Here is a 26,047-nt window from a genome sequence, read left to right as displayed (position 1 = left end):
AGTCATAATAGAAGCAATCGGGACCAGACAAATATGCAGAGGAACATTGGGTTCAAGTTTCACAGATGGACTTAATTTGAGATTTTTCTGTTTTTCAAGAGCAAACGTAATGTGTTGTTGTTGAAATTGTTGTTTGAAGATAATGTCCAGAACAGACTGAGAGTGGCTCAGTCCAGATCTGGTTTTGACCTTGTTTATGTCATTGAAAAAAGTATTAGCCAGTAAGTTTGGGTGATGTGATGATTAAACAAGGATATTAGCCTTCATCATATATGTTGACAGTAATTTGGATATATTTGCACTATTTATTTGCACTATGGATTTCAGTGAGGTGTGGGGAGGATGCAAAAAGGGGTAAAAAGGTAAGGATTTGGAAACAATTTGCAAAGTTGGTAACTATGAAAGAAAGTAGAACTAATTATTCAAAAAGAAAATTCTAAGGTGACCTGACACCTGAATCACAAAAAAATAGTGGTGATATTTACGTGATGTCATCAGAACTGATCGATTAGCAACAGGAAGTGATTGACATGCAAAGGCTAAACAGATAGATAGATAGATAGATAGATAGATAGATAGATAGATAGATAGATAGATAGATAGATAGATAGATAGATAGATAGATAGATAGATAGATAGATAGATAGATAGATGACTAATAATCGGCAGGGGGAAATTGAATTGAACAGTGAGGTCCATCAAATACCAAAATGGTAACAAAAATTTAAATACAAAAAAACAATACTAAAAATTTAGATACAAATAAATATTAGGAAAAACCGACTACCCCTGGATTGTTCTAGTTGAAGAGTCGACAAATAGCAACAAGAGAAAATGATGCTGCAAATCAATAGATTTAGATTTGGTTTGTCAACTCTTGAGTAAAGATATTTTTTTTAAGTTGATGGGGCATTTTTGTGTTCTGTTTTTTTCTTCTTCACTGTGTTGTTTTACATATATATCCTTGGTCCTTGTCTTTTCTTTTTTCCCTGTTAGCTTTGGCATTTCTACTGTTATCCGTCTTCCTTACTGCTCCCTTTGTATTTATGTGCCATGTTTGTTTGCCTCTGTCATATCCTGTCTTTAGCTGGCTTCCCTCCTGTGTGTTTCCCACCATTTCCATGTGTTCACCTGTGGTAATCGGTCCTTGTCAGCCTCGCTCTGTTCCCCTGGTCTTGTCCAATCAAGCTTCCTTCCCTGCTTCCAGTCACCGTATTCCAGTTCCTGTCTATTGTTTCTTTTGCTCCAGTGTGTAGTCTAGGATATTGGTTTGTGTGATTTAATTCATCATTTTTGTCATTGCTTGCTTCTTAAAAAAGAAAAGGGGGCCGCATAACTTGAAAACCTGTCTGTAACCAACATTTCCTCAAACTCTGTAGTGAAGAGAACAACATCAAGTCAGCAGCCAAAGTCCATTTATTATTTTTTTTCAGCTTTAACAATCAATGAAAAACAAAATGAGTCAGAGCTTACTTTATCCCCCCTAAAATACAAGAATTAATCCTAAAAGTGCTATTCTTAATAGTAGCAGTTGCTCCCAGTTACTATCTAGATTAGTTTTTCCCCCAATTACTTTCTTGTGAAAAACATGTGTCCAAATATGTTGACTTTGAATGTTGTTTAAACTGATAAATTTGAGGATAACGGTAGAAAAATGCATAATGGTGCTTGAGTAGTTCACAAACTACTGTATGTTCCATACAACTCCACCGGTAAATGATATGTGAAATTGTGAATATAGCGCCCATATACTGTTTTTATGATGTATATATGTATTTGTCATGTTTAATTTGCTGGGTGAAATTTATTGTTCATATGTTGTAATAATTCTGGGTTTGCAATCTATGACAAAAAATCTTAATCTTAAAGTCTTGATAAAGGATTCCTTGAGAGAGGAAGTAACAATAGGTAATGATGATAGTTAAGTTAACTAAACCAGTGCTAACCAAGGGCTGAAATGGTCCCTCGGGTCTCATGCTCAAGAGAGAAATGTATCATAGAACTCCTTTTACGAGTTTAGTAATACAATAAACAATAAACAATAGGACAAAAGACTCTGCAGCACAATGTCTTGTCATGGGTCGTAAACTGCTTGTTCTTTCAAGCCCACAAAACACTGATGCTGACTTTAGAGGAAGTTATGATAAACGGCTCGAGGAGGGTACATTCCCTCACGCCCTAAACCATTCTTTAAATAAAAAAAATGGTATGACCTTAAAACACACCTCTATCACTTCAATGTACTGATTGAATAACTTTCTGTGAAGGCTAATCAGGCAGCGCGCAACTGCCTTATTACAAAGGGTTTGGGAAAAGGTGCAGGAAAGGGGCAACCAGTGATTTTAACAACTGCAGCGTCATCAGCAAAAGTTAACTTGATTCCAAGGGAAAAGCCTGTGACAGTGAATGCACAGTGTACAACAGAAAAATAAGTGTTGCACATCTCTTTTGCAGAAAATGCAAGAATTCCTGTACAATCAGCAGAGTCCCCTTGCAGGAGCTTTTTTTTTTTTTTTTTTTTTTTTTTTTTTACACATGAGCTCAGGTAGCAAAAGTTGCAAGAGATGGGTACATGAGGTATTACCCAAAGTCAGTATGCAGCCCCCTGAGATCTTGTTAAGTGGCAGTCCTTTATAAGCTGGCTGCCCTTCGCTAGCTGGAAAGATGTAACCCTGGAGGTGGTACGAACCGTGGAGCTGTATTAATGCAGGTCCCTATGTTAGCTGGAAAAAATGTTCGACCGTTCCAACTGTTGGGGTCAAATGTTATTGCAAGTAATTAAGGAGAGTGTAGGGAATGACAGATATCGGCTCACTTTGAAAGGAAGTCTTAAGTGTCTGAGAGCGTAGCCAAAGCCACAGTATCTACCTTGACTTCAAGGGTGACGAATAAAGAAGCTCATCAGTATGACATCAAGGCAGAAAAGAAAGTGGTATTATCTCAGCAGGTGGCGCGTTTGTAGTGAGGAGTAGACAAAGAGCTTGGCCAAAAGTAGAAAGAAGGCCACAAAGACAGCTGTATGTACTGAGGATAGGGATGTTCCCGGTGGTGTATCCGAAGTTGTTGAACGGCCCATCCAAATACTTGAAGGTCTGCATTCAGAATGCAAATAAATATATTAAAGTATTTGGCTCTCTTCGAGAAGTGAAACCGTTCACCAACTGCCTGCAAAAGAACGCCAGCACGAAACCAGATTTGCTCCATTAAATAATGCAAAGTCAGCAGATAAATGAAAAACAAAACCATTCTGTAAATGAGAAATGGTACCTACCTGTAGATTTTTCACATTAGAAAAAGAGGAACAGGGCGCTGCAGGATGAGTCAGATATTTTTTTGCCAAAGAAGGTAGAGATATCGGCTGCATCAAATATCTGAAACTCATACTAAGCATGAAGGCTGGAATACAGGTACAAAGTGTTAGAATGTCAAAGCCTTTATACAGTGAAGTTCAAGACAATGTGCAGGATCTTCTTAACTGAGGAAGAATAAGAAAATCAAGTTGCCATACTCATCTCCTGTGGTCATTGTCTACCAAAAAGGACAACAGCCTACTATTATGTCTCAATTTAGTAGGCGCAATGGAAAAAAACATCCCAAATTTACACCTCCTGTTATGTATCCAGCACCTGCAAGATAAGCACATGGTCTTCACCACTTGATCAAGAAGGTGCTTATTATCAAGGATTTGTGGATGCGAGCTTTTCAGCACTTCACTGGATTCAACCCCTTGGGATTTGTATGAGTGGGTGTGACTGCCATTCAGCCTAATGAATGCTCCTGCAGCCTTTCAAAAATGCATGGAAGGCGTTTTACAAGGCCTCAGAGACTAGCATCGCTCCCCCATCTCGATGATGTGTATTGCTCTTCAACCATTTTTACTGTCAAATACGCGCAGAACCATTTGTGTTGGACCAAGTCAGGGTACATGGGTTTGAGTTGCAGCCAAAGAAATTCTGAATGTTTCAGACATTTGGCGCAATATATAGGCCATGTAATTCTAAACAAAGTCCAGGTTGACCCTGAGGGCTTGGAAAAAGCTGTGGTACAACTAAGATCATGAACGATCTGGATAAGTAAGAACATTCTTAGTGTTCTTGATGTGCTATAGATCTTTTATGGAGGATTTTGATAGGCTTGCAAGGCCGCGTTTTGATCTTGCACAAGGCAAACAGCCAATCCAAGGCTCCCAAGGATGGTGGCCGAATTTTATCTTCAGCAAGACACCTATTCGATGGACCCCTGAACACAGTGCCACGTTGTCAGTATTTGTTGACATGCTACGCGATTCACCTACACTTGCCTATCCTGACATTTGCTTTAGCTTTCATGCTTGACACAGATGCTTCTATTGACTGTTTTTGGTTCTGCTCTGACCAATGAACTATGTGTAACTCCATAGGATCCCCAAAATATTCTCTAGAATACTCCACTTTTGCTAATCTAATGAACAGTCATCCACCCTCCCATTTCTGTGCACGAAGGTTACGAACAGAATCGGTGACCTGGCTGAGTCCAACCCTCATCTGACACAAATGTGACTTACTGCTAACAAGAGGGATCAACCTCTGACACCACTAGTACCGGAACCAAAAGGCCTGTATCAGGGGTCTGGTACCAGTACTCGCCTACCAGAGCACCTCCCACAGGGACATGGTCGAGGACATGGTCGAATCCCTTCTCCAAGTCCACAAAGCACATGTAGACTGGCTGGGTGAACTCCTATCCACCCTCCAGGACCATGCTGAGGGTACACAGCAGGTCCACTGTTCTTCTGATGGAGCCTTCTCTGTTGGAACACATCCTCCGGCCACCCCTTCGTAAAGAGGGGGATGACCACCCTGGTCTCCCAATCCAATACTCCTGATGTGCACGTGATGCTGCAGAAGCGAGTCAACCAAGATGGTCCTGCAACATCCAGAGCCTTGAGTAACTCAGGACCGATCCGACCACACCGAGCCCTGCCATTGGGCTTTTTAACTACTTTGGCGACATTGGGAGAACACACCCCGGAGCCCCTAGAATACCCAGCTTGAAACTTCAGAACTGACAGTGCCTCTGATGAGAGGCAAAACATCTTCAAGGAGAGAAACTAAGGCCAGCTGCAATGATGAAAATTTGGTGATCTCAGATGTTATTTTAAAGGCAGAAATAATTGATATTGTACATGTTTTCCAATGAATGAGGAAAACGGTCACAAACACATGCATTTATTGATAGCATCTCTAGCTTTACGTGCGCCAGCAAAAGTTCATTCAACATCACAATTTTTCCAACCACCACGTTTTAGGTTTATCATGCAACAATAGAGGGAGCCATTGCTTCGGCTACAGAAATTCTTACCTTGACAATTGTTGCGACAGAGCTTTCTGTAGTATCCATCTAATCAAGAATCTCTCTCTTCCCACATCTTTATGTTTGTGTGTTAGTCCATTGCCTCTCTCTCTCCCTCTCTCTCTCTCTCTCTCTCTCTCTCTCCAGAGGAGGGGAACAAGTGAGCACAGTTTGAGTTGCGCTCTGTGCTTCACGCCTGCCAGAGGTGTGTTTCAGCTTCACGCTCTGTCTCAGGGTAGCGGCAGCCCACCATGCAGCAAGCCTGAGTACCATGTTTCACAGCTGTGTTTGCAGAGGCATGCAGCTCATCTGAAGGGAAGGTAGCATCCTGCTTTTTAGGAGGAAAGAAGATAAAAGAAGACTGACCAGTTGCAGAGAGAGAGAGAGAGAGAGAGAGAGAGAGAGAGAGAGAGAGAGAGAGGGTGAATCTGAGCCCCCCCCTCCTCGCCTCACTAAACAGAGCAAAGACGGAAGGCTTTGGAGTATTAAATTTTTTCTTTCGTTTTATATTTTTCTTGTTCCTCATCGCAGTGCTGGGAGGTGCTTCATCTTTTCATATTATCTCTCTCTCCATAATTTGTCTCCTCATCTATTTCTCCATCTACCTTGTCTACAATTTCCTCTATTTGTGAGCAAGAGAAGGATGGGAGGAATTTGGTTTTCATTTTCATCCTTTCTTTCTGCCTTGCCACTCTCCCCTCTGTTTCACCAAACCATGTCATACCTGTCAGCGCCCCCTCGCCATTTGATTTCCAACTGCTCCCACCAGTTCATCATTCCTTACCCGAAACCTTTCTGTGTCTCTTAAGTCTAATGTTTTTTATGAACTTGGATTAATTTTCTTCAAAGACAACTCCAAATACTCCTCATGAATGACTCTTTTTTCCTTTTCCTTCTCTTTTGGTCCTTCCACACCCAATTTTTTTTGCATCACACTCTTGCGGGATTCTTAATTGTTACTCTAGGTAGGTTAAAAATCATTTAGTGTCTGTTTATCTGTCTGTCTGTGTGTATTTGTGTGTGCTTTACGTATACATAAAACACACATTAACACACACATGCACTCACTCACCAAACTATTTCTAAGGGAACAATGTTCGCTGAGTTTAAATCGGTCTGGTCTTGCACTGTTCTCACATCCTCCATTGTGTCGTTCAAAGTGCAAAGCGCACCCATTTTTATTTGTTGTCTCAGAGAAATATTTTAATCTGTCCACATGCCATGTCCCCATCGCCACCTCCAAATCCCAGAAATCATCTTTCAGCCTGTTGTTAAGTAACAGGATGGAAAAGTCCAGATGGAAAAATTAGATCAAATTTCCAGGCATTATTTTATTGCAATTTGGAATAGTTTTCACTTTTTAATGAATTATAGTCTACTCATACTATTTATTGTGCTTCATTTAGTGTTAAGTGCTAATGGCCATCTCGAGTAATTTAGAGAGGATCCCATTTCATGCTTGATTTGTGCTTATTTTCATTCTGTCAGTCCATCAGCAGCCATTACATTAGCTGTCCTTTTACCGTCTTACTACTCTTTCTTACAAAGTCGTGCGTAAAGACTCGCAGAATTCCAAAACCCAATCCTTGGATTTTCTCCGAATCCAATTTTCACGACTGAGTTGTCATAAAAATGCAACTCTTGAAATTTGATGACTTTACATCATACAGAACCGGCTTTTTTCCCCCCACCTCATTCACTTGTCTACATCCTCATCCTCATCCAGGCAGGAGAGACCAGTTTGGAATTAGTTGGATGTCAAACAGTGGATTAAGTGGGTGATGCCTCGCTGTGGATGTGAGGCGTTGAAGATAGTGTGTGGAGGCTCTAGATAGAGACAGACTGATAGACAGATTCAATTAGATATAACTTAATATCCCATCTCATCACTGCCCATCTCTCTTTTGTCCCCCCGCTTTATCTTTATGTTGTGTTTGATGCTTTGTCTCTCCTATTTTTTTTTTTTATTGTCACACCTTTTTGGAAGCCCTGTTTTAAACATTACCTCATTATATTTTAGCCTATGGGCATATTCCTGAAATTTTGTGTGCACTGAACCTAAAGGTGAAAAATTACGCCCTGTAACATAGGCCCACACCAGCAAGCGTGGGATGTCGTCATGAAGGAATAAGGAATAAGGAATAAGAACTCGTTTTGCTCTGTCTTTGCTTTTGTGTCTCAACTCTGCTCCTCTGTAAAACATCTCCACTACAGTCTATAAATTATGTGTACAGAAAAGAGTTAATTAGGTGAGTAGTGAATTAATATAGCACTCACTTTTTCGCAACCGAATATATGCACATGCATGAACAGTCAGTGTGTGTACTGACGGGGTGTATTCCGTGTGTGTGCACACCTCAAAATGTGCGTGAGTGTGTTGGCTCCAGTGTGTGTGTGAAAATGCATTTGCATGTGGAAACGTCTCCTGCATGAACTTTGATGAAAGGGTTCTCTGTGATGGTCCTCTTCAAATTTTGCAACACGTTTGCTTGTTCCTCTAAACCTTTCCTCACCCTGCTGTGACCAATTGGTTGTATAGCAGGCCGAGCTTCTGAACTCCACCCATGTCCCAACCATTTCTGTGTGAATTTCATGCAAACCGGACACTCTGAATGGTGATTAGAGCGTCATCGCTTCTTTTCTAATTTCTAATTCATGTCAGAAACCAGCAAAATACTGGCCGAGGCACTTTCCATCAGCTCACATACGGTTACTCACTCAATTAATCTGGTGTAGTGTGCAGGTGCATGTGTTTTCGTGCATGCATTTAGTCCGTTCTCTCGCTGTTTTGTGCGTTTAAGTACAACTGCTACGCAACTCGATGATTCTCGCCTCCTCCTCTACATGTCTTCTCTTTTCTTACTTGATGGATCTCCAGGAATGAATCACGATCTAATTGGACTCACGCATTAGCTTTGCTTTGCTCCGTTTCTCCGGCCAGACCTCAGTGAGAGCAAAGTATACAAACTTCAACGTGGTGTCATGATATATATCTGAGATGAGAACAACTTTATTTATCCCGAAGGAAATCGTTGTGCCAGAGTTTCAAGCAAAAACATAACAGTAATAGATAATAGTAGGAAGGAGGGAGAATAAGAAATACAATAAAATACAAAATATAAATTGTTAAGGCTATCAAGTGTTTTAAGGTCTTAAGTACAAAGATTTAACCACAATCTCCATTCGTGGTTAGGATTTGACCAAACTTCGAGGCGCAACATTTCTCAATGAGGTTTCTCGCTAGTTCTATTTTAAGAAACACCTAATTTGTCTATGAATAAGTCAAAGAATAAAAAATACAGATGTGTAGTGCAGGAGTGGCTTTGAATCACTTGACTTGGACTTAAATCACATCCGGTTCACAACATGGACGGACATAACTTAATCCTGATATATGTATTTTTTTGCCTTATACTTTAAATAGACACATAATAGTAACTTCCTAACCAATTCAGCTGTATCAATCAAAATATATTGGAATGAAACAGAGAAGCTTCAGAATATGTATATTTGTATTGACCGAGGTTACAGAAGTCTTAAAACTTGGGGATTGACAGATTTGGACTTTCTTCATTCTTCTTTGGTCAAACTGTTGGCTTCATTTTAATAAACAAAAACAACAACTTTAAACACATCAAACATTTTGGAAATTCAATTTTGCTGAATGAATAACTTGGTGTATTCTTATACACATCCTCCTTAAAATACCCGGATAAAAAAAACAAATTTGCAGACAAACACCAATCTCTTCAATAAAATTCACTTTTACAGGAATTACATGCATTTGTGAAAACACTTTTTAAATATTCCTTATTCATCATAAATACAGTGTTTTCTGTCATGAAGGTTAATCCATCAGTTGTCCTTACAAGTTTCCTATTTCCTCAGTCCCTTCTACCAAGGAAGACTAGGCAAAAGTGAGAACCCAAACTTCTTCCTGTCAGGAGTAGGAAGCTCCTGTTCACCTGTTCACCACCTGTTCCTCCTCCTCACTTAGGTCTTGATCGTTTCCACCTGTTTCCATTTAAGTGTGAATGAAAAGTAAATATAGCCTGGGTTTCCCTTTGTCCTGTGCCAGATTCTCTTGTTCCTGTCTCCCTGCCAGGCGGAGGTCGAAATTTGGATTTGCGATGCCCACAAATGGTGTAAGAGCTACTTATTGTGATTAATTTTACTTTATATATAGAGATTGCTTAATTTAGTTGTTCTCAGTCATTCTTTTGGGTTCTCACTTTGCGCAGCCTTCCATGATTGAAGGGAAGGAAATGGGTAAACTTGGTAGAATTCTATCCATGACAGTTTTCTGTAGATTAAACCTTATCAGGCACTTTATTTCAAAATATCCTATCAGACATTTCTGAACTTTATTGTTGATAAACTGGTTTGAACTTCAAGATATTTGATGTTGAGGTTTGCTCCCCCCCTTTATTCCCAGCCTCTATGCAATGTTGCCTCAACTTCATGTAATGCACAAGCATGTAATTCAAGCTCAGGAACAGGATTGGGTGACATCAAAGCTAAATTAGCTAAACAGGAATAGCTACTGTCAGCCAGCAATGCAGAATACATATGCTAAAAATCTACAATAATCAGACTGAAGCAATTCTTCCATACAAACATCTAAAGAAAGCCAAAAGAATAAACCGTAAATAGAGGAAAAATATTTGATTTCTGTATCTTAATTTTTGATGCCAATCAGTGCAAAACCCCGATCTGGGTTTGTACTCAAAACTGAAAACACTGAAACAGTGATCCTGACCAGTCTATCAAAATCAGGGACAAACCAAAATGACCCAAGTTTATTGACATTTTATGTGTTTTTTTTTTTTTTTTTGTTTGTTTTTTGAAGACCAAATCCCCATGACAAACTTGGATGCAAAAACATATTACCAAATCAAGCAGGCTGGGCCAGTATGTGGCAAAATAAGCAATATGATACATACCAGGGAACCTTCTGAGCATCTGGTGCAAGCGAGGATACTTCTGGCTCTGGAGACATAATGCAGAAAACAAAAAGTAATTTTTCCAATGAGTGGACAGATGGTGAGGTGGTGATGTACTTCAACATCACATGACACATTTTTCCCAGGTGCATGTTCAGTACACAAAGGAGCAATGAGTGACACTGAAAATAGAATTAAAGAAAAAAAAAAAAGGAACTTAAAACATGTGGAAAATATCAGCACTAGCAACCAGAAACATTTTTGCATGTGAATCAAAGGCTTAAATGAAGAGACAAATATTAGCTTTGAAAAATATATTCAAACATGTGGGCAGAACGCTTGAAGCTTGAGACCAAATACTAGAAACAGGACAAGATTGGGAAATATCCCCCACTACATGACAAACTTACAAATAAGTGTGTACATCCATAGCCACAGGCAATCTTCAAATAAATCTGAAATATCCTATTTCTGTAAATACACCCACAGAAAAACAATCAAATGTTTCTTTTCATTCATGTCTTGTATTGCCACATACAGCAGCCTCTATGTTTGATGATGTTGACAGCTAGAGCAGACGATTCAAAAGCAATTTAGTGAGATCACCCATTTGAGCTGCCGGGGGGGGAAAATAAATAAAAAAAAAAGAAAGGAAATAGAACATGAAAGAAAGGGAGTAATTTTGCAGATACAGCTGCTGAGATAGAGACATTTTGAAAAGGCAGGGATTGGTCCTGAGACTGTGACTGATATCAATTACTACGACACTCAGGATGTATTAATACATATATATCATGATGTCTTTAGCTCAGGGCCCGGAGTCTGCAAAGAAAACGTTTTAAAAATTATTAAAGCTGACTATCAAAGTACTGTAAGTGCACGATGACATCGGACGCATTCGGATTGCAGAGGAAAGGGGCCTGTCGTCACGATTTGACTTGTAGACACAGAAGCATTTAGCCTCTATCAGCCAGGCATCCTGCTGCAGCAGTCCTCTGCAGTCTGACACTATCTCTCTCTCCTTTTCCCTCTACAGACTGAGTAAAAGTTGACCGGCAAACTGATAATCATGACTGGCTAGGCAAGCGGTGTCAAGGGGCAGAAGAAAGTCAAAGAAAGGGAGGGGAGAAGAGGAGTGAGCACGCAGTACGCCGCTTCTCGTCTTTGCATCTCCACGGCAACACCGTTCACGTACTTGCAGACTTCTGGGGGAGCTTTATCACCGGTGCAGGAGGAAGGGGAATTGGAACCCCATGGAAAGCAGCAAACGCAAGAACATCCCCACAGCAGCCTTCATCAGCCTTCGTCTTTCTTTTTATTTACCTTCAGTTCACGGTCAAAGCCGGCATTCTGAACCAATGTTCATCTTCCAAAGGCCCGAGTTAGAAGCATAGCCCGCCTTTTTTTTTTTTTACCCCTTTATTTGTGAAATAATTTCTTAAAATATTAAATGCACGCCAGCAGTGTGCCACTTCCATAGGGTTAGTTTCCATTTATACCGTATTTAAGAACATTTGTACATTAATTCGAAATTGTGTGTATAGTGATACACTTTTTAACCAAGTGTCAACCCCCCCCTCAACTCGCGCTGCTACGATCAACCCCGAAGATTCCTCTCTCGCCTCGCAAACCTCCTCTCTGTGCGTGACTTCGTCTGTCTACCATCCCTTCATCCGAGGCTATGAAAGGAGGAGTTGAATCCCAGATCACTCCATCATGCCAGTTCTGAAGAGTAGAGAGGAGATCCAGGCAGGCAATGTACAAGGTAAGCCTGTGATTTGTGTAACTGGCATGCATTTTGTGGGTACTTGAGCTGTTTCTGATCACCTCCAAAAATACTCGTGCTGCGTGACTTCCCTCTGAACTTTTGCTTTTACTTTCCTGTGTCAAAAATATATGAGTGATGGTGATAAATAATAAAGTCCCATTAAGACCCAAATGGAAAATATGTTTTAACTAAAAATACAAGTTACTTTCTTTTAATTTAATCTCTCAAATATTTGGTTTGAAATTATATAATGTCAGGAAATTGAATATGAAACATTTGATAAACACAATTTCCTAAATGCTTCACTTGTTACTCACCATTATGGTATCGTAGTGCATAATTTCCCACGGTGAGTCATCACTGTTACTGTTACTACCAAGCAGTTCTGTTGTGCTTCTGCACTTCCTTCCATTTGGTCCATACTTATCAAAACTGGACGGATTGTGAGAGAAGAAACGCCACAGATATCTTGTCACGTGGAATATCAGTTCATCGCATCAGTGTTTTTCTCGTCGATTGGCATCCTGTAGCGTACTTGCACATCTTGTGGCGTGCACGGTGGATCTCGCCCATTGGCTGGTAATGCAAATGATGGCAAAAGCAGATAAAATGAACAGCGGATGAGGAGGCACCAAAAGGAGGAGATGAACTGTCCTTTTTTTTTCCACATCTCATCATGCCGTGGGCGATATCAACTGCATTAAAACTAGAGAGGAGATACTGAAGCTTATTTTATTATTATTAATAAACTTGTGCTCCCCTCAGCTGCAGCTAAAGATTTAGAGTGATTAAACACACATCTGCAAGTTTGGGATGCACATAAAAATATTGGACAGACTTTTCCAAGAGGGAGTACGATTTATTCCGAGCCATAAAGGTGAGGCGAGGTTTTCGGTTATTTTATTGTCTTTGATACTCTGAAGTGTAATGTAACCGAGTGACATTTCACGGCAGTGGTGGAGGGTTGGAGCACAATTCAGGGATAATTATATATGTTAGGCGAAGCTCTTATGTGCCAGTATAGAATTGATTTCGTTTCATAATACTACAGTATAGTTTTGATTTAATGCTCACTGGCTAGAAGGTGTGACATCACACATGCAGCTGGGGAAGGTGTTAAACTGTTCTCAAAGCTGTGCAACTTATTATCACACCCGTAAATTCACCGCCTCCCCCCTTATTTTTCCAGAATATGAATCCGTTTTGTCCTCTTTCACACATCTTTGCAGAAAGAGCGGCATTTATGTGACCCTTGAAGGCAAGTTGGGCAAGAATATTTAGGATGGAAATTAAAAGACCAGCTTTTTTTCCAGCTTAATTTGCAGTCTGGGGTGGAACACGGATTCCAAAAGGGGACTTTTCTGCATGGAGTTTCCTCATTGGATTCCTTAGTGCAGTAGGTTCGTTTGAGACCCTAAAATTGCCCTGACATGTGGCCCTGTGATTGGCTGGCGACTGATCCAGGGTGAACCCTTCTATTCGCCCAATGGCAGCTGAGATCCAGCCCCCTCCCTGACCCCAAGTGCAGGATAAGTGGTGTAGATAATGAATGACAGAGTTAATGAGTTTTTGAAGTGACATCCAAAATAATTGATATTGCTGCATTCAGAGGAGTTTCTGTCAGCAGCTAGAACCATTTGTCTGATTTCTATAATACTAAATATCATATGGCAGCCTCACAAGGGCCTATGGTCTGAACTTATAATGACAAGGTTACAAATACGTATACGTGACTGGAACATTTTATGATTTATCCTGAATATAATCTTGCTTCATTCTCTCAGTGCACCTCAAGAAATCTTAGTCACTGCTGTCAAAGTGATTTAACTTTTATCCAAAATTTTAACACCACCATCGGCAAACCATTTTGCACAAGTGTTTTTTACCCCCGTGCACGAGGCTGTTGTCAGACATGTCTGTCTGACAGCAGGATTACACAAAACACACTTGAGTGAATTTTTCCCCACTTTGTTGAAGGAATGCTTTAAATGATTGAAGAGACCCATTTAACATTGGCCCAATTTCTCTCGTGTACTCCGGAATCATCTTTGTGGCCTTTTTGGTCTATGCCTGTTTAAAGTTTTTATTAGTATGAAGAAATGTAATGTCGTGAACATTGGCTGTCATGTTTTAAAACAGAAAATGCAGAGATAAATGTCATTTATTTTTTTTCCTCCTCTGCAGTCTTTTTCTGCACTCATTTTCTTGTTGGGTGAAAATTATAAAAAAAAAAAAAAAAAGATAGTGGGGAAAAAAAAATACTGTTTTTCGTCAGTGTCCAGCCACTGCCACTGGAAAGGCTCCAGAATTTGTTCTCTTGGTGGCCTTGCGGATTAGATTCTTGGCTGGAATTCTTTAGCTGTGGGTGAGACTATTCAAACATAAACCAAGCTTTCCCACATTTGCATTCACTCGACTCAGATGACTCTGACTGATTATGATGTGCTTTGGTACGTCCCTTCATCCTAACATAGCAGCTTCATCACTGAACAGGCTGTTTTCTATTCACCTACTAGCATCTGCTGCATAGACACTGCACTCTTCAGTCCCCAAAGCCCTTCCCACAACATTTCACTCCAAAACTTTATGCCGTCCTTACCAACTGGGTCTTGAATGACGCGGCAAGCTGATAGTGGCTGAATGTGAACTTTTGGGACAGATTTTTGGTTGAAAAAGATGGAGTGAATGTGACAGAGCAAGCAAGGGGTTAAGGCGTGGCAGACAGGAAAGCAGACAGACAGGCAAAGATCCAGGCGCAGGCGGTAAATCCAGTGGGAGCTTCACTGACAGTGGATGAAGGAAGCAGCTTTGTAGGCAGATGTAGCTCTGAGTGAGAAAGCAACATACCCAGTGGAAGTTTGTGCAATGGCAGAGTCATGATTACAGCAGAATCTGGGTTGAATTTCATATCACAACAATAATGTCAAACATTATCCGGGTTACCGGTATTACTGCAGTTTTGTGAAGACATACAATATAACAGTCTTCTAATACAGGAAACAGCAACGGTAACATGAGTATTTGAACTAATAATAATAATTGAGAACATGTCTGAAGAAGCAGCTGTGTCTTCTGTGTTCATGATGACAAAATTGACTGACTGATTCAAGACTTTGTAAGCATTCGCCTATTTAACTTTAAAGCAATAAAATGCTCTACCGCCCATTCAAAGAATTCAAATGGGGATTCATTTAATTTTTTCAAGATCCCCCTGCATTGCTGACACTGTGTTGTATGTGTTTTGAGTCGTGTGTATTTTGTCTCAGCTGTCATTGGGCAAGAGGTGGGTCTCACCCTGTACCGGTCGGCAGTTGATCACAGGGCCACATATAGAGACAAACAACCAATCAGTTTCTCTGTCAAACATCTGGGCCATTTAGGGTCTCCAATGAACCTACTTCATTTTTGGGCTGTGGCAGGAACACCGGAGATAACCCAAAGAGACACGGGAGAACATGCAAATTTCACACAGAAAGGCTCGCTTTCAGGATCCAACCAGGGACCTACTCCCAGTGAGGCGGAAGCGCTAACTAAAGTGAGAGTAACTCATATGTACTACTTAAGTGATCACCACTGACAACATATTTGCAAGTCACTGCACAGTACGTTGGAAATGATGCAGAATTTTGTTCGCCACGATCTTTTCTTTTTGCTGGGTTAACATCTTTTATTGACTTACCCGTCGCATTTTCTGTAAAAGCCAAAATATGGCCCATAACTTGCAGTAAGTCATCCCAGAGAGCTGTAAGACTTCTTTGCTCGGTCATAAACAAAGCCAGACTGCACTCAAATCAGGGTGACCGCTGCTATCTTTTTCCATGATGGATAGAATCCATTGTGAGCCATCACATTAATCATCTATGAATTTCACGAAAATGATATATTGCAGCCATAGCTGTAAATTCCTTATTTCACTGTAAAAGGGAAGTTTTCTGTCCTTGCATCGAGTTTCTTCCTTTCCAGCGTGCTAGTCAGCAAGGTAACACATGTGGTGCAAGCTTCAAAGATCGCAAGATATCTCCTCTATTGTTTGTCAAGCTCCCCACAACGTGTAAAAACATGTAAAACTTAAACAGAATAACATACAAGTGTATCTGCAAAAGCATAAACCCTTCTAGCGCAAGCTTGACACGTCATTGCATCGCCTTGATTATTGCAGCTTGAGTTAGCGTGGCATGAGTTAGCATAGCGCAAGTTAGCATTAACTTTAACAAGCTAATGACATGAAATACTTAACCTATTATACCAGTTTTACTACAATTGTTCTTACCAGCAAAGTAGAAGTTATAACATACTCACAGAGTAATGCCGTCTGAGGAAATAACAATTTAAAACAAGTTTAGATGGTGAGCATTGAATAGGACAACTAAAGGCGAATGCTAACTCTTTCACGGAGGTTGAGGCGGCCCTGTTTGGATCAGTTTGCTCGGATTCGGCGGCAGCAGTGACGTTCAATGGATATAACAACATCGAGATGTTGACGCCAGAACTCACAGACAGCTGGTTGAGTCGGTTTTGGATACGAGCCTCATGTGACCAGCTTTACAAATGTTGATTCAGTCATTGTGGGATCGCAGGTGCTGAGCAGCCTGGTGTTTGTTGTTTACTTTGACAGAGAGAGAGAGAGAGGAGAGGAGAGGGGGTTGCAAAGTTACAGGATGACCAAGAAACACCTTGTCATAATTTTTTCAACAAATATTCCACACACCATAAAATATTCATATATTCTTCCATGCAAGTTTTGCCCCGTTAAAACCAGTTCCAACTCAAACCTTTCTTTCTTTGTCAGCGGACTCATTGCTCCCTTTTCAATATATAGATTGAGCCGTATCATTTGATTCACTACACTTGAGTAAATAGTGAAGCCAATATCACACTGCCACGACTGTGAAAAAAGAAAACCCCCACGCACAACAGTGGTTAACATGGGTCTGTCTGTGCTGCAAATTTTGACTCAAGGAGGTAGCAGGTCAATAATGGAACTAGCAATTCATCTGCAGGCCAGGATTAAATCTTCAACTCGCTGCTGTGCAGCACCCCGCACAGCGAGACACATCAACAATCTTTGTCGACGGTTGGAGAGAAGCTGAGTGCGTGTGTGTGTGTGTGTGTGTGTGTGTGTGTGTGCGCGTACAGGCAGTCAGACATTGATGCAGTAACTTCAGTGGGTCTCTCGAAGAAATATATACTACATTGAACCTTTTTGCTTGACTAGGCGACAGACCATGTCTGATCTGAAATCTGATTTGTCAGATATTTTTTTTAATCAACTTTCACTCAAAACTGAAATTGTCATGACTCTAACATTTTAAGGCTTTGGGGTGATCTGTCACAAGCAGCTAAAGGTTTAAGTTATGCTTTCTCAGTATTTAGATAGCATATAAATATAAAAACAATGTTTGTTGTCTTCATATCTGCATGAATCAGTGGCATTTTACTGCGTTGTCTGGTGGTAGTTTCATGTGTTGTGTCGCTATGACGACATCAATGTCGAGGGACGTTCAAAGTGCAGTGTAAACGCATACTGGTTCAACAAGCAAGCAAATTAATACCAGCTGATAACATGTAACTTAATAAATTGCACTGAGGATGGAGTCAGGGTCTTTGGAAATGTAAGTAGCTGGTGAGGTTAAAGGGGTCATTTTAATTTTAAGCTTTGTAAGAATGGCCAAGTGAAAACTGCCCCAGGACAGCATGTGGACTGGCCAAATAGAATTAATGAAAAAAATGAATTTTAGTGCACGGTTAGACGAGATGTTTACTTTACGTCATAATTCCATCTGGATACAAGTGCCCTGGAATATGCCAAATCCGCATGAAGGTCATAATTCAGTTTTTGTCAAAACTGCTTCACAGTGTGAGTTTGTTTCTTTCTTCCTTTTTTTTTGTTATCCCCCTAATTCCCATCAGTAAGGAGGGGGAGAAAAGGATCAGCTCCCAGTGAGGTACAGCAGACCTATCTGATCAAAAGTTCACCCAAAAGTGTTTGGGACTTACTATACATTAGTTGAATCACAAAAGTATGGATAGCGGAGATGCCACCTATTATGGGATGGCTGTGGCTCAGTTGGAAGAACGGGTGCCACCTCAAATCAGAGGATTGGCAGTTTGAGTCCCGACTCCTCCTGTTTGCATTTTGAAGTATTTTTGGGCAAGACGCTGGACCCCAAGTTGTCCCCGATGGCCTGGTAAGCGCCTCACTCGGCAGCGCTGCTGACATCGGTGTGCGAGTGTGAATTGGTGATAGAGGTTGATGCGATTTACCATAATAATAATCAATAAGTTGTTATTCATCCATTATCTATACCGCTTATCCTGCGCTCAGGATTGCGGGGCGTGTCTGACTCTTATCACAGCCGTCATTGGGCAAGATTTGGGCTACACCCTATGCCAGTTCTTATTATTACTACAATGTTAAGTAGATTCATGGCTGTCGCACATGACATTCAAACAACTACATTTATGAATCAAACTATAAGCTATCACGACTAGTCTAATATCAGGTTGTAGCATGGAGCTTTTACTTACAGAGCATTAGGACGTTTTAATGAAAAGCGAGTAGAATTTCCCTGGAAACGGATGGATGATGTTTAAAATTTTCTGCATGTTCAAGTGGGTGATGTGAAAAAAGACAATCTGAGTGTGAATGCCGTTCCATTTATATCAGAGAGCAGAATGTGCATGCTTCTTCTACCTCTCCTTCTCTTACACCTAATCATGTGTGACTGAGAGAAGGAGGAAGAGCTAAGAATAGAGAATAGGGCGCCCAATGCTGTGATGGTGCCTCTACCCACATTGCTACGTTTCTTAGAGTGTAGTTCTGAAGTCAGTAGGCACTCCACCAATATTCTCTCATACAGTATCTCTTTGTGGAGGTTCTGCTGAAAAGATTTTTTTTCTCCATCATTTAGTTGCTGGAATTGAACTGCGCCTCTCGGTTTTGCCCTAGATTTCATTTGCTAATAAAACAACCGTAATATCTGAGCTCGCACATGTAGACATTTTCTTATCATGTCACGTCAGATGAAGGCCTTTTAAATCACTTCATATTTCAATGACTGCAAAAGGTACTCCGAGGATTTTTTGTTTTAAAGAGCGATTCCCTCCAGACAAAAGAGGCTGAGAGAGTAAACAACAGGATCTGCAAGCTGAGAAAAGGGTCAAGATGTGAAGATGAAAGGAGCCGACGCCATGTTTGACGGCTGAAAGTGATCATGGATCTGAAATAACAGACGGAGAACAAATATCAGCAAACAAGAAACCATAACATTTCTGAGAGAGTACGATAACCTGACAATTAAACCCTCTGATCGTTTTAATATCAAGGAGAATCAAAGAATATAACAATTTTCTGTTTGCATATCCCTGTGCTGGAAGTGGCTTATTTGAAATGGCCCACGTTACTATTTCATTTGTATAGCTGTAAACTGAATTATTGTAATTTTTAATTTTTTTGATATTTCAAGTTCTCTCTGGTGGTACTATCTAGAGGTACTATCTACCTGACATCTTCAACCAAAACTTGGAACTTCATTAGCGGTGACATTGGACTTGTTTTTTATGACAAAGTATATTACAACTTGGATGGAATTCACTAAAAGTAACAAAATGATTGAAAAATTCGAAATATGAAGTGTGCAGGAAGGCCACAGGTACTTAAAGTCTTGCTGCAATTGATTTTAAAAGGAATCATTATTGGATTTTAGAAACGACATTGAGCTAATATTCGTGAGTATTAATTTAGTATTAGTATAGTAATAATCTTTATTTCAGATACATATGTATTACACATATAGAATCATATTCATCATGTCTACTGATTTCCAATTCAGGGTAATAATTATGACTCAACAAAAACATTAACGGTTATAATAGCAGAGATAATAAAAATAAATAAGAAGTAATATTTACAATGAAAATGATAAACAAGATTCAGATTCATTCATTCCTTGTCCATGCACAGTGTTTCCCTGGACAGGGAAATTCCTGCTTTGCTGTCCACATTGCATTTGGATATGTGTTGATGGGAAGAGCATAAACATTATTACAAATATGATTATAGATATGAATATGAACAGTGCAATAGAATGGGGTGGTGAAATAAGACGTTTGAGTGCAGCTTGGTGTGCAACTCACAAAGTGCAGTTGCAAGGATGAGTGCAGTTTAAACAGGCAGTAGTTACATGTGCAAGAAGAATGAGTGTCAGCTGTTTAAGAGTCTGATGGCAGTCGGGTGGAACGAGTTCTTTAATTGTGTCGTTCTACATTTCACACTACTGTACGTCTGGCCGAAGAGTAGGAGTGTGAACAGTCGAAGGGCGTGGTCCTTTGCAATGGAGGCAGTGGACTCTGCGGTGGTAGATGCTCTGCAGAGAAGGCAGTGGAGTTCTGGTGATCCTCTCTAGGCTTTACCACTTGCTCCAGGCATCTGTGGTCCAGAGCAGTAGTGCTGCCGTACCACACGGTGATGCAGCTGGTCAGGAAGCTCTCACCAATGCAGCTGTAGAAGTTGCTGAGGATCTTAGGTGACATGCCAAACGTCCTCAGCCTCCTCAGGAAGTACAGCCGCTGTTGAGCCCTCCCGACCGTCTCCGTGGTGTTGAGGGACCAGGTGAGGTCCTCGCTTATGTGGACACCCATGTATTCCAAGCTGCTCACCCTCTCAACCTCAGGACCCTGGAGGAGAAGTGGCTGATGAGTTCCCTCCTTCCTCATGTCCACTATCATCACCTTGGTCTTGTCCGTGTTGAGGGTGAGGTTGTTGTCCTCACATCACATCACCAGACTGGCCACCTCAATCCTGGAGGCCGTTTCGTCTCAGCCGGTGATGCGTCCTATGACTGCGGCGTCGTCTGCGAACTTCAGGATGATGCTGTCCTCATGGGGGGCGACATAGTCGCGGGTGAACAGGGTGTAGAGGATGGGTCGGAGGACACATGCCTGAGGAGTGCCTGTGTTTATGATGATTTATGTCGTGTTGGATGCGGAGCTGTATGGCGTCTGAGGTGGACCTGCTGGGCCGGTATGCAAATTGCAAAAGTATTGCAAAAGTAAAAAGAACAAAAACTATAGTATTCAATTTATTCTAGAGCTATTAATAATACAGATTGAATTCAAAATGTATACAGGCATTCCTCAGTGTTATAGTATGCTCTTCTCCACCTTTTAATAAATCGTTCTTTTTGCAGTCGAAGTCAGTAAGTTTTTTCTCCATCAGATATAAGTCCTTTATTCTCTCAATCCACATTTTGTGCGATGGGGGATCCAACTTTAGCCAGTCAACTGAAATGCTTTTGATTGCCGTTGTTAGTAATATTTGTAAGAAAGATTTTTTGGGTCTTCCTTCGATGTCTCTTGCTCATAGACACAGCAGAGGGACTGCTGGGTCCATTTTATTATTTCCACCAAATACTTCTTTGAGTGTTTCAAGCACTTCCTCCCAGAATGTGTTTAGTTTCGGGCATGACCAAAATATGTGGGTCTGATTACTAACCACAATTTCTCCAGCATTTATTTGACCATGTAGGTAATTTAGCCATGTTTTAATAAGAAATCTCCTAGCTGCGGGAATTATTGAGTTTTACCTGTACGGGGTGATGCAGATGCCACGGCATGTATAGTAAATGTACAGTCAAGTCAATATTGAACGAATGCTCCTCTCCAAAAAATATTTTTTCTCACAGCTGTCAATACCATCAGTCAACAGGATGATTTATTTGGATTAAATTTGTATTTTAGATGCCATTTTGTTTAAGTGTCTCGCAGAAGCTGAAGTCTAAGAGCTCCTAAAGAATAAGAAGAGGATGAGGAAACCGTTCATCCTCCTTGCATTTCAGTGTCCCAAACGGGGGATGACTCAGTGTGCATTTTCATGAGATATGTGATATTTTAAGCTCTTTGATGACTGCATTGTCGAGACATTGGCCATGGCTTTGTAGTTTTTGTCCAATTGCGATGCGTAATATGTCAACCGCATTTCAGTCGAATATATTCAGTGATGAAAATGTATATTTCTGTAGGTTGAAATCACCTGAATGTCAATTTCTTCAGATGTGATTTAATGAAGAAAACCAACCAAAAATGCAGTCACAGTCTTGACACACCAAACAAATAGGACTACATCTCGAGATCGAAAAAAACATACATGTCATTGTCCGTCATGTGGCATGTCTTTGAGTGCACATTAAAACCGGGCCCCGAGTCAGAACATCTGTGATCTGGCTGTTGTTGTGGTTGTAGTTGGGAAGGGACCCAAACACAGGAATGGACATGTCATGGGATCTTAGACATGCTGCAGTGCGCACACTGATCTTTATCCAAAATGTGTCACTAGTGCCAGGTATCGAGTTTTCAATACAGCTCAGACCGCAAAGCTACATGGATGTACATTATAAACAAAAAAAAAAAAAAGAATTGAAATTTGCCTAGTATTTTGATCCTCTCCCTTCTTGTTGCTGTATATGCTTTATAGTATGTCAAATGTAAATCTTCAGATAAGCAAATCTGAAGTACATCAAACAGTATTTTCTGTTCTGAGACAGGTTTCTTCTAATCGTATAAGAGCGACTGAAACACAGCCAACACCATTTGTTATTTTGGCTCTATTTACATGGAAAATGGTCACCAAGTGAGATTTGGAGGCAGCTGAGTATCTTTCTAATGGGCAGGTCCTTCTTATTTGTTTGCTGCCACGTGAAATGAATGTCCTGCTTTGCATCACTGAACATTGTAGTTACATGGGACTATAGGGCAACTGTCTCCCATGGAAAGTCGCTGAGGTTTGTCCAAAGGTTGCGAGAATCGGCAGTGGTGTTTCGAATGCCCGCAGGCACCGTGGCAGCTTTATCGGCTGCCTCAATTGGGATTTCCACTTGGGAGCAGCTAGTTTCTGCTGACGGACAGGCAGTCAGAGATTGCAAAGATCTGTGGGAGTTCATGCTGATATATTGATATCCCTATCAGATCTAACGGGAACTTCCTTTACCCATGTTACCCCTTAACCAAGTTCTGTATAAACCCTCTTTTGAAGTGTTTTTGTTGTCTTGGAAGCCAGGTGGAGAAACCCCAAGGAAAAGATGAATTTGTCAAAGGAAATTCATTCAGCTGGATCACACTTGGCTTTCTTGTAGGCAGTACAGCTCCAGGTACGGGTACGGGTGAAAGGACAGGCTTTTCGGCAACTCCGAAGGATATAGATTGGTGTGAGGCTTAAACCGATGAAAAGAATTTGTCTCTTGAAGCTTTAGAAATCAGACACGTGCTGGAGAGAACTTGAGCTGTTGCTTGCTTGCATCTTTATCCCAGTAAACGACATGATATATAGTTGCCATAGAATTTTTGTCAGAGAACCCTACTAATATTTTGGCATAATGCAACAAGGTTTGCCGTATAAGGACTCAGACTTTGCTGTCTGACGATAAAAGCGATCACTGATTGCGTTTGAAGTGTACAAAAATGGCCTGGGAAACCCAACCATCATGGGAATGCACATATGGTTTGGGTCTAGATGCATTCAGTCTGAAACAGTGGTGGTCCAGATCCTCCAAGGCTCTAAAGGCCCCCGTATTCTGCAGAGACAGACACGTCACTTTGCTGCTAAATTGAGTCCCGAGCAGGAGATATAACCTCATGGAATAAATGGCTTCAGTGAGGTAATGAAGACCCCGGGGGATAGATGGATCCTGCCTCAACCCTGAATTTTTTTCATCCCAGTGCCTCTCAGTGTGTATCTTTCATGTCCATATATGAGTGAGTAGTGAACCAGTGAAGTCATGTCTATGTGGATGCTCACAGTTGTGTGTGTGTGTGTGTGTGTGCGCGCGCATTTGGAGGGGGACTGTGTTGCCATGCATGTGCGTGTGTCTGTCTGTCCGTTGTGGTCAGTTCATTTGTTATAAAAACACCATATTATGTCATTTGAAGTCCAGGGCAGCCTCGGAAGGGCACTGGATAATCACGTCTGGATAGTAATAAGCGCAATTAGCAGATATAAAATTCTTCGCCCGAGCAACGTACATTGACTGTAAAACCCAAGGCCATATTTGCTCTTTTTTCTCCTCAACCGAGTAATGAAGAAACTGATATCCCAAAATTAGTTGAGACCACATTTGAATCTGAAATTACATGCTGCAGTGATGTCCACCTTATGCGGTTAAAGAAACGGTGCATATTCATATTTGCTTTCAACACAGTGCTTTCATCTCTTTTCCCTTTCATCTGCCACTCTCATCCCGACATTTCCAATATGGTCCAAGTATGATCTAAATGAAAAGCCTGCCATGCAATTCTTCATTTGTCATAAATATATAAATTAAATATATTCAGTGTCCTAAGATTTCTGCCTGTGACCAATTTCCAATATTGCTACTTCCCCTCTAGGCCTCCCATTGTTGTCCAAGCATTATTAAGACTAAAAAGACCTGCAACGTTGCACAAAAGGTTCAGTGACCATCTTCTACTGATGTAAATAGTCACTTGTGCTTCCATTGTTTTCTATTTACTCCATCAGCAAGATCCGATGAGCTCTGGGCTTAGTGCAGGTGGGTTAGGATACGCAAAAAATGTCATATTTTACTCAAATATATATGTATATGTGGCCAAATCCCATTATAGTTGTTTCATGACACTTAACATGTCAATTAGGTCTGACCCACATTCTTAAAAATAATTTACCAAAACAAAGCATTCTCCATGAGCTTGGCTATGGTTTCAAGGAAAATTTGCTTTTACCAGGACGTAAACCTTCCGCTGACAGGGGCTCACTGTGGGCGGCCTTCTGGCTCGATCGGTTGGGGTAGTACGAGAGAAAAAGAGAGGGACTGACACAAATGGTCTCTTACTAATAATAACAAAAGCGCTGACAGCAATATATAGCTGAATTGATACAATAATAGCTTTAATAGTCATAAAAGAAATAACAGTGGTGGACGCCCGGCAAGGCAGCTGCAGTAGATCCCTCCGGGAACCCATGAAATTAGAGAGCACAAGGACTTGGAAGAAGATATGTGGTTAATATCGTGCATTGATGAAGGGATATGTTTGCAGACGGGATGGGGAGGGTGTGGGGAATGAGAGAAGTGCATCATGGGATATCCCTCGGCGGTGTAAGTCTATAGCGGCATAACCAGAGGCTACCCCAGCCCCAACTGTAAGCTTTCTCAAAAAGAATTTCAAACCTTTTCCAAAACAAAGGTAGAGTTTGTGAAAGCATCCAAATATTTGTGACATTGAAGTTGCACTGATACTGTGTCAATTGAATGATGACAGAGGATGTAAACAGGTCATGTGCTAATTTCAACGAACCCTGCAGGGGACACATTATAGCTGCGTGATGTCTGATTACCTGAATGAGCCCAACAATGTCACACAGCTCTGACTGGCAGTTCAGGCTGAGCACCATTTACCCAATAAGGTGCCAGCTATTTTTAGTAAAGGAGTAATGTTTGGAATCAGGTTGCAGAGGAATTTGTCAATTTATTTATTTTGTTTGCGATTTGTTAAAGTGGGTTTGTGCAATGTTTTGTTCCCAACGCCACAGCCATACCCCTTATCCCTTGCTCTTTATAACATCTTATGTAACAGTATTTTTCACACTTATTGTTTCTGCTACAAAGTGCAGTTGTGCAGCAGACAGCCTGACTAAAAAGAAAAAAAAAAAAAGAAAAGAACTCTGTTCAAAAATAAAAACGTCATATTGCATCTGACTACCTGTGCAACATGGATGTCATGTTTGAATACATCCTGTTCAAATGAATAGAACAACTCTCGTTTTCTTTTTGGATTTACTTATGCAGAGTCTCTTAATGCATTTCAGAGAAGCTTCTATGTGTTTGTCAGATTAATTAAGCCACTCAAATATACTTATGTCTTGTTTATAAATAAGGTGGGGTGCAGTATGCGCATAGTGGAGACGACACTAGTACCTCTCTTACCTGTAGCTGACCACCCACCTTATGTAAATGTGCGTCTTAATAGATATGCCTGTCAGCTCATGTTATCCCCTGAC

The 26,047-nt window shown here is 40.8% G+C and overlaps 1 protein-coding gene across 2 annotated transcripts in view; it reads left to right on the top strand.

Annotated features, from left to right (window-relative positions):
- The first annotated feature begins 7,100 nt into the window (after window positions 1-7,100).
- Window positions 7,101-26,047, top strand: part of grin2bb (glutamate receptor, ionotropic, N-methyl D-aspartate 2B, genome duplicate b) — a 95,853-nt gene continuing 76,906 nt past the window's right edge. The window contains exons 1-2 of one of the 2 annotated variants that reach the window (XM_086157006.1): window positions 7,101-7,580; window positions 11,311-12,039. In XM_086157006.1, the coding sequence (XP_086013132.1) occupies window positions 12,031-12,039 (9 nt within the window). In that variant the 5' untranslated portion in view covers window positions 7,101-7,580; window positions 11,311-12,030. Of the gene's footprint in view, window positions 7,581-9,449; window positions 9,477-11,310; window positions 12,040-26,047 lie in introns of those variants that run through there. The other variant, XM_086157007.1, reaches the window with a different exon arrangement.

Source organism: Fistularia commersonii, chromosome 12, assembly GCF_037954325.1.
Source record: "Fistularia commersonii isolate RoL2024-O1a breed Wild chromosome 12, RoL_Fcom_v1.0, whole genome shotgun sequence".
In the NCBI taxonomy this organism is placed as follows: domain Eukaryota; kingdom Metazoa; phylum Chordata; class Actinopteri; order Syngnathiformes; family Fistulariidae; genus Fistularia; species Fistularia commersonii.
Note: the sequence above shows the minus strand (reverse complement) of the source record. Positions and strands in the feature narration are given on the sequence as shown.